The sequence below is a fragment of the Mesoplodon densirostris genome, chromosome 1, assembly GCF_025265405.1.
Source record: "Mesoplodon densirostris isolate mMesDen1 chromosome 1, mMesDen1 primary haplotype, whole genome shotgun sequence".
NCBI lineage: Eukaryota > Metazoa > Chordata > Mammalia > Artiodactyla > Ziphiidae > Mesoplodon > Mesoplodon densirostris.
Window position 1 is genome coordinate 107,396,485 of NC_082661.1, and position 12,067 is coordinate 107,408,551.

The 12,067-nt window shown below is 58.9% G+C and overlaps 1 protein-coding gene across 3 annotated transcripts in view; it reads left to right on the plus strand.

Annotated features, from left to right (window-relative positions):
* Positions 1–12,067, plus strand: part of GAK (cyclin G associated kinase) — a 53,275-nt gene that overhangs the window by 19,773 nt on the left and 21,435 nt on the right. For all 3 annotated transcript variants that reach the window (XM_060107449.1, XM_060107450.1, XM_060107451.1), the window contains exons 6-11: positions 18–143; positions 1,196–1,285; positions 2,612–2,747; positions 2,979–3,091; positions 4,589–4,661; positions 6,190–6,313. In XM_060107449.1, the coding sequence (XP_059963432.1) occupies positions 18–143; positions 1,196–1,285; positions 2,612–2,747; positions 2,979–3,091; positions 4,589–4,661; positions 6,190–6,313 (662 nt within the window). The remainder of the gene's footprint in view (positions 1–17; positions 144–1,195; positions 1,286–2,611; positions 2,748–2,978; positions 3,092–4,588; positions 4,662–6,189; positions 6,314–12,067) is intronic.

The window sequence follows — 12,067 nt, forward strand, 5'->3', positions numbered from 1 at the left end:
TCTTTGGAACTTCGCAGGTTGAAAATTTACTGCTCAGTAACCAGGGGACCATTAAGCTGTGCGACTTCGGCAGTGCCACGACCATATCGCACTACCCGGACTACAGCTGGAGCGCCCAGCGCCGGGCCCTGGTGGAGGAGGAGGTGAGCGTGGGCCGGGGGCGGGGGCTCGGGAGGCCCGGGAAACACCCTCACTCACTGCACCCCACACCTGGCTGTTTATTCCTTGCCTTTTCTTGTTGTAGCGAAACATGTAACCTGAAATTTACCACCTTAGCCACTTTTAAGCACGTGGTTCAGTGGCCTTCAGTACTTTCATGTCTCCACAGCACCTCTGTCCTCTCCAGGACTTTTTCATTATCCCAAATGCAGCAATTTTAAAAATCACATAAAAACCTACCTTCAAGGGACATTGGGCAGCTCCCACAGGAGCCGCAGAGGAGACGGGTGGGCGTACTCCGAACACGTGTGAGCAGGGGGCAGCATTTGGCGGGCGCAGACACCCACGCTTGCAGCCGTGGCCAGGGGAGGGAGGGTGCCACCATCAGCCCACGCACATAAGCAGCCCACGGAGGCCGCACAAGCAAAGAGGGCGATCCGAGATGGAGCCGGGTTCCGAAGAGGAGTGCTGGGTGGAGACTCCGCCAGGCAGGTGTACGTTCCTGGCCGCCCGCGCCCTGCTGTCCCTCGGGACCTGCACTCCCAGTGGTGCGCCCACGTCTCGGGGCTGCGGACGCATTTCCTGCCAGGTGGTGGGCAGAATTGAGGGGGAGGAAAGCCTTGGCCGCGTGGGCTGGGGCCGGGCTGAGCCGCCTGGTGAGGCTCTGAGTCACATTTCCCAGGGCGGATCTGCAGAGCTGCGCAGCCCTGCCCCCACCCCACTCCCGCACCTGGTGCCCCGAGCCCCCACCTGTTCGTTGTTGACGAGAACTTGTGGGCGCCGTTCTCTTCATGGGTCATGGTTCTGTGTGTCCATGGTTGCTGTGGTGCTGAAATGCCCCAGACATGCTTCGTGCTGGCCCCCGTGTTCCTTGAGCCCCTCCCGGCGGGGCCCAGCCACAGAGCCACTCGCGGGACCGCCCTGGGCCAGGGCTCTCGACGGGCGCCGACTGCCGTGGCGCAGGGACCACCGTGCAACGTAGTGGCTCTCGCTCGCCTGTGACTTTTCCTCTGATACGTTTGTGTCCTTTATTTAGATCACCAGGAACACGACTCCCATGTACAGGACGCCGGAGATTGTGGACTTGTACTCGAACTTCCCGATTGGCGAGAAGCAGGACATCTGGGTAAGGCTGCTCACCCACAGTGCGTGGGCAGCCCCGCCACAGCTGGTGCAAGGCCCTGGGGCGCAGGCTCCAGCCTGCTGGTCTCCTCAGCCTCCCTTCTCTTTTCCTCTTGGCTTGTTCTTCCTTTTTTTCAACGGCCCTTGTGATGCTGTTAGCCGAGATGTGCTGACGGGGTTGGGGTGGGGTCGGGGGGTGGGTAGCAGAGTGGATGCAGGTGCTGCGCGGGCTCTGGCCCTGAGACAGGTCGCTCCTGCACCCTTGGACCTGAGCTCTCCTGGTCGGAGCCCCTTCACGGGGCTGGGGGTTCATGAAGCCACAGTTCACGTGGCCAGAAAGAGGACCTCCCAGATGGCCTTGCAGCTATATGCTGACCTGGTGATGGCTGGAGCGATGGCCGGGCCTGATGCCTTGCAGGGGGTCTCAAAGTGAGGTCAGGCCACACACTTGGGGTGGCCCTTCACGTCTCCTGGAACATGTCCCATCAATGGAGGGCAGTCCCTCTGCGGTGAGTGTGGGGCCTGGCTGAGTGGGTATCTGCTGACCCCTTGGTTCAGAGTCAGGTACAGAGCTCGGGGAGCATAGCGCCGAGCACACGGCACTGCTCCTGCCCGTCTGAGGTGTCCTGTGGCCTCTCCGGTGTCCCTAAGAGCAGGGACAGATGGCCCTGAACCCCCGCGCCTCGAGGCTCATGGTCTAGGCCCATCAGGCCCGAGTGCGGCCACAGCCCCGCCGTGGATGTGAGTCCCTGTCCTAGGGGTAGGTGGAGACTCTTCGAGACACATGAGCTGGTCAACCCCAGCTGGGCGCCCTCAGCCTGTCCCAGCCCAAGAACCACGTGCACGCACACGTGTGGGAGTTGGAAGGCGGGTCTGGAGTTGGCGCCGGGGCTTGGCCTGATCTGGGCCCAGAATGAACTGCTCCCCCAACACACTGGTTGGGTTTGGTTCCCCATCATGCTCCCGTGGCTGGTGCTGTGGTGGAAACATGGCGGGGACACTGACGTTTGGGTTCAGGGCCGACCCCGTGGAGCCTCGACAGCCCCCAGATTCATCCCCAGCGCTCACATTAGCCCAGAGAAGCATGGTGGGGGCACCTTCCTTGCAGTCGCCTGGCCACATGCCCCTCTACACAGCCGGCTGGCCAGCAGATCCCCACACTGGGATGTAGGAACTTTGCATCTTGGAAGGACCTTTTGATCAGAGCGTGAAGGGTTGGAGTTTGTTGGCCGCCCTGACCGGGATGGTCTCTGTGCCTGGCAAGCGTGGACCACGACCAGATGGGTGAGGGCGCAGGTCAGACCCGGCAGGCCTTGCCCATCTCCCGCAGGCCCTGGGCTGCATTCTGTACCTGCTCTGCTTCGGGCAGCACCCGTTTGAGGATGGGGCGAAGCTTCGCATCGTCAACGGGAAGTACGTGATCCCTGCCGACGATACACGCTACTCCGTGTTCCACGGCCTCATCCGTAAGTCCCACCTGCCGGCGTCCCCGGCACCCCTGTGAACACACGTCCCGAGTGGCTGCTTCCGGCGATTTTGTTCCTCACGTTGTCATCGCTCGCTTGCTTTTAAAATCAGTAATGTAAGCAAAATGCGGGGCCTCCGGGGTCCCTTGCCCCTGCAGAGCAGGTGGTGCTTGCTGCCCAGGACCCTGGCCTCGGCGCCCGCGGGACGAGCACACACTGCCTCTGCCCTAGGTGCCATGCTCAGGGTCAACCCCGAGGAGCGGCTGTCTATCACGGAGCTGGTGAGCCAGCTCCAGGAGATCGCGGCCGCCCGCAACGTGAACCCCAAGTCGCCTATCACCGAGGTAGGCCTCCACGTGCCGCCTGTGGTCCCACCATCTCGACGGCACTTTAGAGCCAGGTGACCCGGCTCCCCGGGGGCTCGCGGCCCTTTTGCAGGGAGGAGCCCCCAGGCAGCGGGGTCGCCTGAGGAGAAGTGTGCCGTCATGTGGGGTCTCCGGAGTTCGAAGCAGAGCCGGGGGCCGGGCAGGGGATGGAAGCAGACCCGGATGTCCAGTATGTGCGGTTCATAGAGGCCAGTAGCCGTCAGAGGTCAGCCTGGGCTGCCCAGTGGCCTTTACAGAAAATGGGTGCCCCTGGTGGTGGCAGAGGCTCGGGTGATGTAGCGAGGGCTGTAATCCAGGGGCAGCCAGTCTGCACGTGTGCCGTTGGCCCTGCTCCGTGGCGTGGGCGGAGATGCCCATGGAACGATGCAGGCCACTGGGCAGTGGGGCTCGTGAGCACGTTGTGCTCTTAGCGCTTCTAGAACCCAGGGCCCACAGGTCAGACGCTAAACCCCTTCTGTAGGGTTCTTCTGCCCGGGGCCTCGCGGGGAGAGAAGCCAGCCCCCCACGGGGCACACAGGCCCCGACAGACTCTGAAACCAGGAGAGCACTGCCTAGGAGATTGGGCTGAATCCATAAACGGGCGTGTGGGGAAGGACTCAGGAGAACCAGAGGCAGCAACTCGTCCTCCGACGAGCCTCGGGGCGCGTTCCCTGGAACTTTGGAGGAGGTGTGGCGGCCTGCAGTCGCTTTGGGAGAGGCTGTGTGCTGTCACGTAGCTGATGAAACCACAGAACTGGGGGTTTGTGAGGAAAAGACACGGTCGGTCTGGCAGACACACCTGCTTCACGCCAGCGTGCGTGTTACTTGTAAGGCTCCATGGAGCGTTCCATTAACACTGGTCACCTCCAGTGCACCACAGGGCACGGAATCCACACCACATGTATCTCGTTGCTGAGCCTAACGTGGTAAAACATTAACCTGATGAAAAGAACGTTTCTTAAAACCCCACGAGAAACTGCAAAGCGACTTCTATATAACTTATAAACAGAGCAGCCGTGGAGCTACACGTACCTAAAGTGGGACGAGTGCAAGGCTGGCACTCGAGTGGGGCTCAGCCCAGCACCGACGTCCCAGGGTCGGCCGAGCCCGTCGCCAGGGGCACCGCAAGTCTCCACAAAGTTTTTGGTGTCGTTGCAGCAGGCGGCGCCGGCCCCGGGCTTGGCCCGTGGGAGATGGCGCCTCACTGTGCAGCCTGCAGCCCCGCTGTGTCAACGGCAGAGCTTGTGGCCTTGGCGGGTGGGGGCGTTCACGGCAGCTGCCTCTGTTAAGGCAATGGAGCCGTGCGCCCGGGCGACCCCGAGGATCCGCCCTGGGGTCCAAGATTTGTCGAGACTCTGGGAGGTTCCTTCGTGGCTTTTGTAGTAAATCAGGTGGAGGAGGGTGGACTTGGGGGGCGATGTGCCCCAAATGCGTGGCGCCATGCGCTGTGCCTGACTTGCGTTGGGATCCTTACAGCTCCTGGAGCAGAATGGAGGCTACGGGCACGCGGCCCCTCCTGGGGGCTCCACAGGCAGCGGCTGCGGTGGAGGTGAGTACTCCTTGCGCCTGCCATGCGCCGGGAACCCAGTCTTGCTCTTGTGGGCTTGGGGCCCGGCAGCGAGAGGCAGACTGCACATTTGGGGTCCCCAGGACCAGTCTCAGGTTCTTGGCTCCCTAGCACCCCCAGAACTCAGTGGGGCTTCCACTCAGGCTGCGGTTTAGAATAAGGGAGGAGGACAGAGACCAAGGGCTGGCTGTCCCCTCCCTGTGCTGTCAGGGCAGCCTGGGTCCTCCGAGCCCCGGCACCTGGCCCACAGGGCTATGGGGTGCCTGCCTGTGTGGCCGCCTCGGCCTCAGGGGCCCAGCTGCCCCCACAAGTCACTGGTGAGCACGGTCCCTGCCCAGGTAGATGGGGGTGCACCTTCCACGGCCAGCCCACAGCGACCATGAGGGCGGGCACATCGGGAGGGGGTATGTGAGGAAATAGAGCGACCTTGCGGGGGGCCAGAGGGTCCGAGTCCACTGGTTGAGAAGAGGAGCTCAGATGGGGAGACAGTTCTGGCGGCAGGAGAAGTGGGGCTGGTGTGCTTTTCTCACGACTCGGGCGTGTTTGCTGAGAGGTTCGCACTCCAATCGTCCGGCGTGCTGGGTGGGTCTGGGCGCCCAGTGCTGATGAGACGCAGTGTGTACTGGGAGGTGGGCTGCAGCCAGGGCTCAGCGCCCCAGCCCGGGAAGCTTCCGGGAGTCCTACCAGGACCTACCTCTGCCCTGTGCCCCCGGGGCCGCTGCCCACCTCGCTTTTGGGGCATGGAGCCCACCTCCCAGGTTCTCCTGCAGCTCTCGGCCCCGGGGGTCACTCGGCAGCCGGCCAGCCCGTGTCCTGGCCCCTTGCCCACCAGTGCTGCGGGGCCACCTCAAGGCACCGAGACAAGACCACGCCGCACACGTGCGTGGGGCGCCCGGCGAAGGCGTCGCGCAGGCACGGCCCAGGCGGCGGAGAGGCCGCAGACCGCCCCCGCTCTCTGCGCCTCCTCAGCCACCGCTGCAGCCTGCACCCCAGGGCCCTGGGGTCTCGGGGCCTTCATGGGCCACTGTTCTGGTCTCGTCAGGGCGACGGCCAGGAGGCCGCTCCCCTGCAGACCCACTGAGCTGCGGCTCCCGTGGCCTTTCTGTGCCCGGCTGGGGGCCCTGCTCCCACGCTTTCCCCTCCGCCGTGTGTCTGTGGCCTCTGTGTGTGCTGGCGTGTCCGTACCCCGGGGACGGGCTGGTGGCCCTGGCTGGGCCCTGGCACGTGTCTGTCAGTGGCGAGGTCCCTGCTGGTGTCCAGCGAGTGCTCAGAGTAAGTGGGGTGAACATCCTGGAGCCGGGGATGCCCATGTGCGCCCAGAGGCTCTGGCGTGCTGATGGTGTCCAGGTCCTGCCCTCGTGAGAGGGCCCGGGGTGCCTGGCTGCACGTTCCGCGGGCGCTGTGCCTGGATGCGGAGCGCTGGTGGCTGGGTCAGAGGACGCGTGGCCACTGCAGGTGCTGGTGGCTCTGGCGGGCCCTGCCACATCCTAAGGCTTGTCTCTGTTTGCAGGCCTGGTGGTCGCCGAGTACGACCAGTCCTCTGGTGGGCTCCTGGACATCCTGCGGGGCGGCACCGAGCGCCTCTTCACCAACATCAAGGACACCTCCTCCAAGGTCATCCAGTCCGTTGCCAAGTGAGTCGAGGGCGCACAGGCTCGTGGGTTCTCTGCAGTGAGCTTTCGGAACCCTGGGTGCGGCCCTGCCTGCACGCCTGGCCGAACCTGCTTGTGGGGCCATGGGTGAGCAACCCGTGCTCAGCGCCAGCCCGGCCCCCCTGCGTGGGCTTAGCTATCGGTCCCTGGCTGCGCTTCTGACCCCGCAGTGGAGGGAGCACGGTGGGAAAGCAGACGCGCTGGCTCCGGGCCGCATCCCCCTCCCCAAGGGGGGCCCTGTCCAAGGAGACCACGGCCACAGTACACGACCTGTTCGTGCTGTCCTCCGAGTGGTCTCGGCTTTGACCAGGGAGTTTCCGGGAGCGTTCGGGGTTACCTCTGGCGTGTCACCTGCCTCGTCCAGCGGCAGGGGCAGTGTGTTTGTTGTGTCTGTGAGCCCCGCGTGGGCCTTGGCCTCATTTTCTTTGTGCTGTGATCATTGTTTTGTGTCCACAACTGTTGGCGACACAGGCAACAGCCCACATGTTTTTGCACGAGTGTGCCCACGTGTGAGCATGTGTGTGCATGGGAGCACGCGTGTGTTGTGTGTGAGAGCTAGCGTGTGCGTGCACACGTGTGTGTTCTGCTGTCGGTGGGCTCCGGGGCCCCCGTGTGCTTTGCCTCTGATGTGACCTTACGTGACGAGAAGAAACTCAATTCCCACTGAGCGCAGGGGTCCGGCAGTGCAGGGTGCCTGCTCACACCTGTGTCTGTGGCCCTTTGCAACATCCCGGGCTGCACCTCGTAGCTGGTGGGAGGGTCAGATGTACAATCGTGCATTTATGGTGCCCGGCTCTCCGGAGTCCTGTCCACGGAGACGGGAACAGTCATGTGGACCGAGGCTCTGGGTGCGAAGGCCAGAGGGTCCCGGGCGGGGCGTGGACGGGCGGAGGTGACTGCTCGGCGCTTACCTATCACCTGCCCATGGTGTTCCTGCAGCCTCACTCCCAGGGCGGGGTGATCTCACGTGACGGCACTGAGCAGGCTGCTCTGCATGCGTGTGGCCGCACCCCGGCCCGCGGCCGTCCCCATACATTCTGCTGACTGGGGAGACGTCAGGGCAGCGGGTCCCATGGCCCCACTCATGTCCTCCCATCTTCCTCCCAGCGGGGTTCATCATGGGGTCTCGGGGCTGACCCGGGCTGGAATGGCAGACCCGACAACAATGAACGGGATGTGAGAGAAGCCACTCGGCCTCGCCCAAGGAAAGAAACCAAATTCCCACACGGCGGAGACGCCATCTCCCCAGCCCCCCCAGGTCTCTAATGGGCCCAACGTCCCCGGCCTTGGGGGAGGCTGCCGGGAGGAGAATGGACGCTGCCCCGGCCTCTGCACCCGGGAACCATGATGACGGGCACCTGGGGTGGGGGGGTGGCGCACGCTGGGCATCACGTACCTGCTCGTATTCTGAAAAGCAGAGTTTCGGGTGAATGGTCGGGCCTGAGAGTTGCCTGGGAGGGTGGGGGTGACGGGGCTGTGCCCAGATTTAGCTGCCTTCACGCCCGACTCGACTCACAGCCATGTTAGTGAGCCTGACGTGCCTCAGGCTGGTGGCACAACCAGGCCACGTGGTGGCATGGTGCCACACACACCCAAGGGCAGGTCCTCGTAGGAGTAGGAACGGGGGTTTCCTAGAGTAAGAGGAAGGGTGCATGCGTCGGGTCCCAAGACCACCCCCAGGGTCCCGAATCTCCAGAGGACACATGAGACCCACTGGCAAGCGGTCCTCGTAGCTGCGAGTTGTTTCAGAGAAAGGACACAGCTCAGCTCCCTGTGGAGTCATGGACAGACAGATGGACACACTGAATTCCCAGCCGAGCTGCGAGGCCGGGCCCCAGAGACCAGGGCCCGTGGGGCTGCTCATGGGGCACTGGAGCCCTCAGCTCCCCCAGGCTGCAGGTCTCCGCATGGACCACATTTTCTACAGGCATTTGGGGCGTGTGGCCACTCCTATCAGTCATGAGAATGGGGAGTGCCCTCCTGCTCTCGCCGGACGCCTGCCGGGGCTAGCCTTGCCTGCAGCCCCTCTGGGGACCAGAGTCAGGCTGGGTACCGCCTTTCGCCCAGGACGCCTGCCGGAAGTGAAAGAAGTCTGTGAGCCCCTGTTTGTGAAGTTGGTTTAGAAATACTAGTGTGAGCTCATTCGTTTTGGGACACCCCACTGAGAAGGCCCAGGAACGGTGACAGCCCAGGCCCTGGACTGTGACCTGTAACTGCCCTTCCCACAGAAAGGGTGGCCTCCATGAGGCCAGGAGGGGGTGGACTGGACCCCGGGTCTTCCCTGAAAGCAGGGAAGCCACCCCACACTGCCATCCCCGTCACAGGGAAGGACCCAGACATGGGGACCTGGTCTCAAAGGATGCTGGCCGGAGCAGGGGAGCATCCCAACAGCGACAGGCTTGCACATTTACAGCGAACGCTTCCTGGTTCTTTGTTCACCAAATCCACAAACAAGCAGAAGATCCACATGGAAATGGCCTTCACCCTGCAGGGTCAGACAGGCACAGCGGCCACAGTGCTTGAGCTCACTGAGGGGGTCCTCCAGGCGGAGCCCCATGCGCTGGGCTTCAGGCCTGCCACAGGAAGGTCCAGTTAGGGCCTGGTGATGGAGACCCTCCAGGGCCACTGCCAGCCCCTCGGCCGCAGTCAGGACCTTCATCTCAGGGTATGTGGACCCAGGAGTCCTGGGGTCTATCCGGAGGAGGACTGTCCCCACGTGTGCAGCCTGTCCCACGTGGCCTCCAAGAGGCGTGGCTGGCTTGTGGGCCTGACCCTGAGCCCTCACCTGTCTGTGGTCTCGTTTGTTTCTCACCAGTTTTAGGTCAGACCCTACATGTCCACACGTCCTAGAGCCCCCATGCCAGGTCTTCACAGACGCCCCCACTAGGCACCCCAAGTTCCCAGCCCGGCGGTGTCTGCACTCTCAGTGTTGACCTGCCCCATCCCCCCATTGCCACGGGTGCTCCAGCCCCTCCTTGGGGACAGCGGGGTGGGTGGCCGGGCCCCGCAAGCTTCCCCATCACTAGGTATCCCACGTGGAGCCCTGTGGCCTGTGGGTCCGGGGATGCGAACCTCTGGCCGCGTGTCCCCATGAACTGCTGCTCTTATCCTTCTCTTTTTTTCATGTTGGGTTTTTGTTTTTCTTACTGATTTTACATTACATTCTATAGACTAGCTTTTTCATACAGGGTAAACACGGCAAATGCTTTCTTCTTGTCTGTTGCTCGTTTTAATTAAAACACAAGTTTTTCACAGTTCCCTTTCCATCTTTTGTCTTCTCGTTTAGGAAGCCTTTCGTGCCCCAAGTTGTAAATAGATCAGACCTGATTTAAAACACATCTTAGGGACTTCCCTGGCGGTCCAGTGGTTAGGACTCCATGCTTTCACTGCCGAGGGCCTGGGTTCGATCCCTGGACAAGGAACTAAGATCCCACAAGCCACGCGGCATGGCGGGAAAAAAACACACACATTTTAAATGTCTGAATTTATTGTAAATGTACCTTTTAATAGCTTGATTGTTGCACATTTGGCTTTTTAATCCACCTGGACCTCCCTCTGGGGACTTTTCTCGATTCTTGCTCACTTCCCCCTGACAGGAGCAGCCCCTCTGCTGACGACCAAGCTGGGTGCTGTCCCAGGTCGTCCTGCGAGCCCCTCTTGGCCCCGCGGCCCCACGCTCTGTTGTCTGGGCGACAGGCCTTTCTCCCTCCCCCCAAGAACATTGGCCGTTCTCACTCATCTGTTTCTTCACATGAATTCTGGAATAAACCTGTGAAGTTGCCTGTGCGGTCATTGAGGGTGTAGCGTTTTATCTACTTCATGGTCAGTTTGGGGACAGTTGGTCTCCATGGTGCTGACTCTTCTGCTGGCTGCACGGGGCGGGCGGGGGGTGTTCCCGTGGCAGCGCGGCTGACCCCTGCCCAGGCCTGGCCTGCGGAGGGCACCGCATGCTGCCCCTGCACCCTGCTGACACTGACGACCAAAACATTAGGTGGGGAAGTGCGCCGTCTTTACGTTTAGGAGAATTCGTATCGTAAAGGTCGTGTTGCTCCTCAGTTAATCTATAAATTCTTTGCAATAAAAATAAAAATCCTGATGTCGTTTCCACAGATTTCAGTCTCAAAATTCACATGTAAGTTATTTAAAATGCCCGGCAATGTTTTTAAAAATAAGAAGAGACAAACCCTGTTCTTTATCAGTTTTTTTCAAACATCTGTTGTGTTGTTACAAGTGTTTAGACTCACGCTTGACATGTACTTAGGTAGGGATAGTATAAAACACAAAATGTGAGTCTAAAAGAAAATAACAGACTAATGGGTCTATGTTGCTGAGACCATGGGTAGCTGTGTAGAAGAAGAAAAAATTGGGTCCCATCTAATAACAGCCAAATAAAGTAGTTCTGATTTGTTAAAGGATCAAATTGTGAAAAGCAATTTCTTAGGAAAAACTAATAAAATATAGAGGAACATTTTTATAACACCAGAGTAAGGAAGATATCTTAAATGTGAAAAAATATATATAAGCCATGGAGAAAATGGTTAATAAATTTAACTAACTTAAAAATTCTCTGTTCCTTGAAAAAACACGTTTAACAAAAAGATGTGGCATTGATTGGGAGTAAATAGGTTCAAACTATGTAACTCACAAAACGGATAGTATCTATTATATACAGTGGATTATGAAAATTAATAGGAAAATGAAAAAATGCATAAAGGAAATTAACAGAAGACAAACTATGAATAAACTACAAGGAGATGCTCAGCTTCATGTTACTTTGTAGATAGCATATTTGGGTCATACATTTTGATCCACTCTGACAAGCTCTGTGTTGATTGGTGTATTTAGACCATTGGTGCTTAAAGTGTTTATTGGTACACAGGCTGACCCCGCTTTACTGCACTTGGAATGCAGTGAGGGTCTGTGGCCACCCCGCGTCAAGCGAGTCTGTCAGCATCTTTTTCCAACAGCATCTGCTCACTTTGTGTCTCTGTCCCGTTTTGGTAATTCTTGAAGTACTTCAAACGTTTCCTCATTATTGTATTTGTTATGGTATCCGTAATCAGTGGTCTTTGATGTTACTGCTGAGACTCACTGAAGGCTCAGACAATGGTTAGCATTTCTTAGCAATAAAGCATTTTTAATTAAAGGGATGGGCACTGTCTTTTGGGCATAACACTGTTGCACATTAATAGACCACAGTGTTGCGTAAACGTAACGTTTAGACGCGCTGGGAACCAAAACGTCCGTCTGCGTGGCCCCTTTGCTTCACTGCACAGGGCTGCAGCCGAGCCTGCAGTGTCTCCACGGCACCTGGGGTTGGATTAATAGCCACCCTATTTGTTACTGTTTTCTAGTCTTTGCCGTTGTTCTTTGGTGCTTTTTTGTCTTCCACTCTTTTCCTATGTTCTGTGGTTTTAATTGAGCATTTTATATGATCCCTTTTCTCTCCTTTCGACCTTATCAGTTATACTTCTTTTTTCTGCTGTTTTCCGTGGTCGCCCTAGAGTGTGCCTATTTACCAGCTAACCCAAGTTCACTTTCAAATAGCATATTATCACTTCCCAGGTGGTGGGTGTGCTTCATAATGCCACAGAAATCCTAATTCCTCTCTCCTGCCTCTTGTATCATTGTTGTTCATTTCACTTGTACACAGGCATGTTTGAGTATGTGTGTCTATATGTGAAATATGTACATAGGCATACCTATCGGGTGTATTGTTGCCATTATTATTTTGAA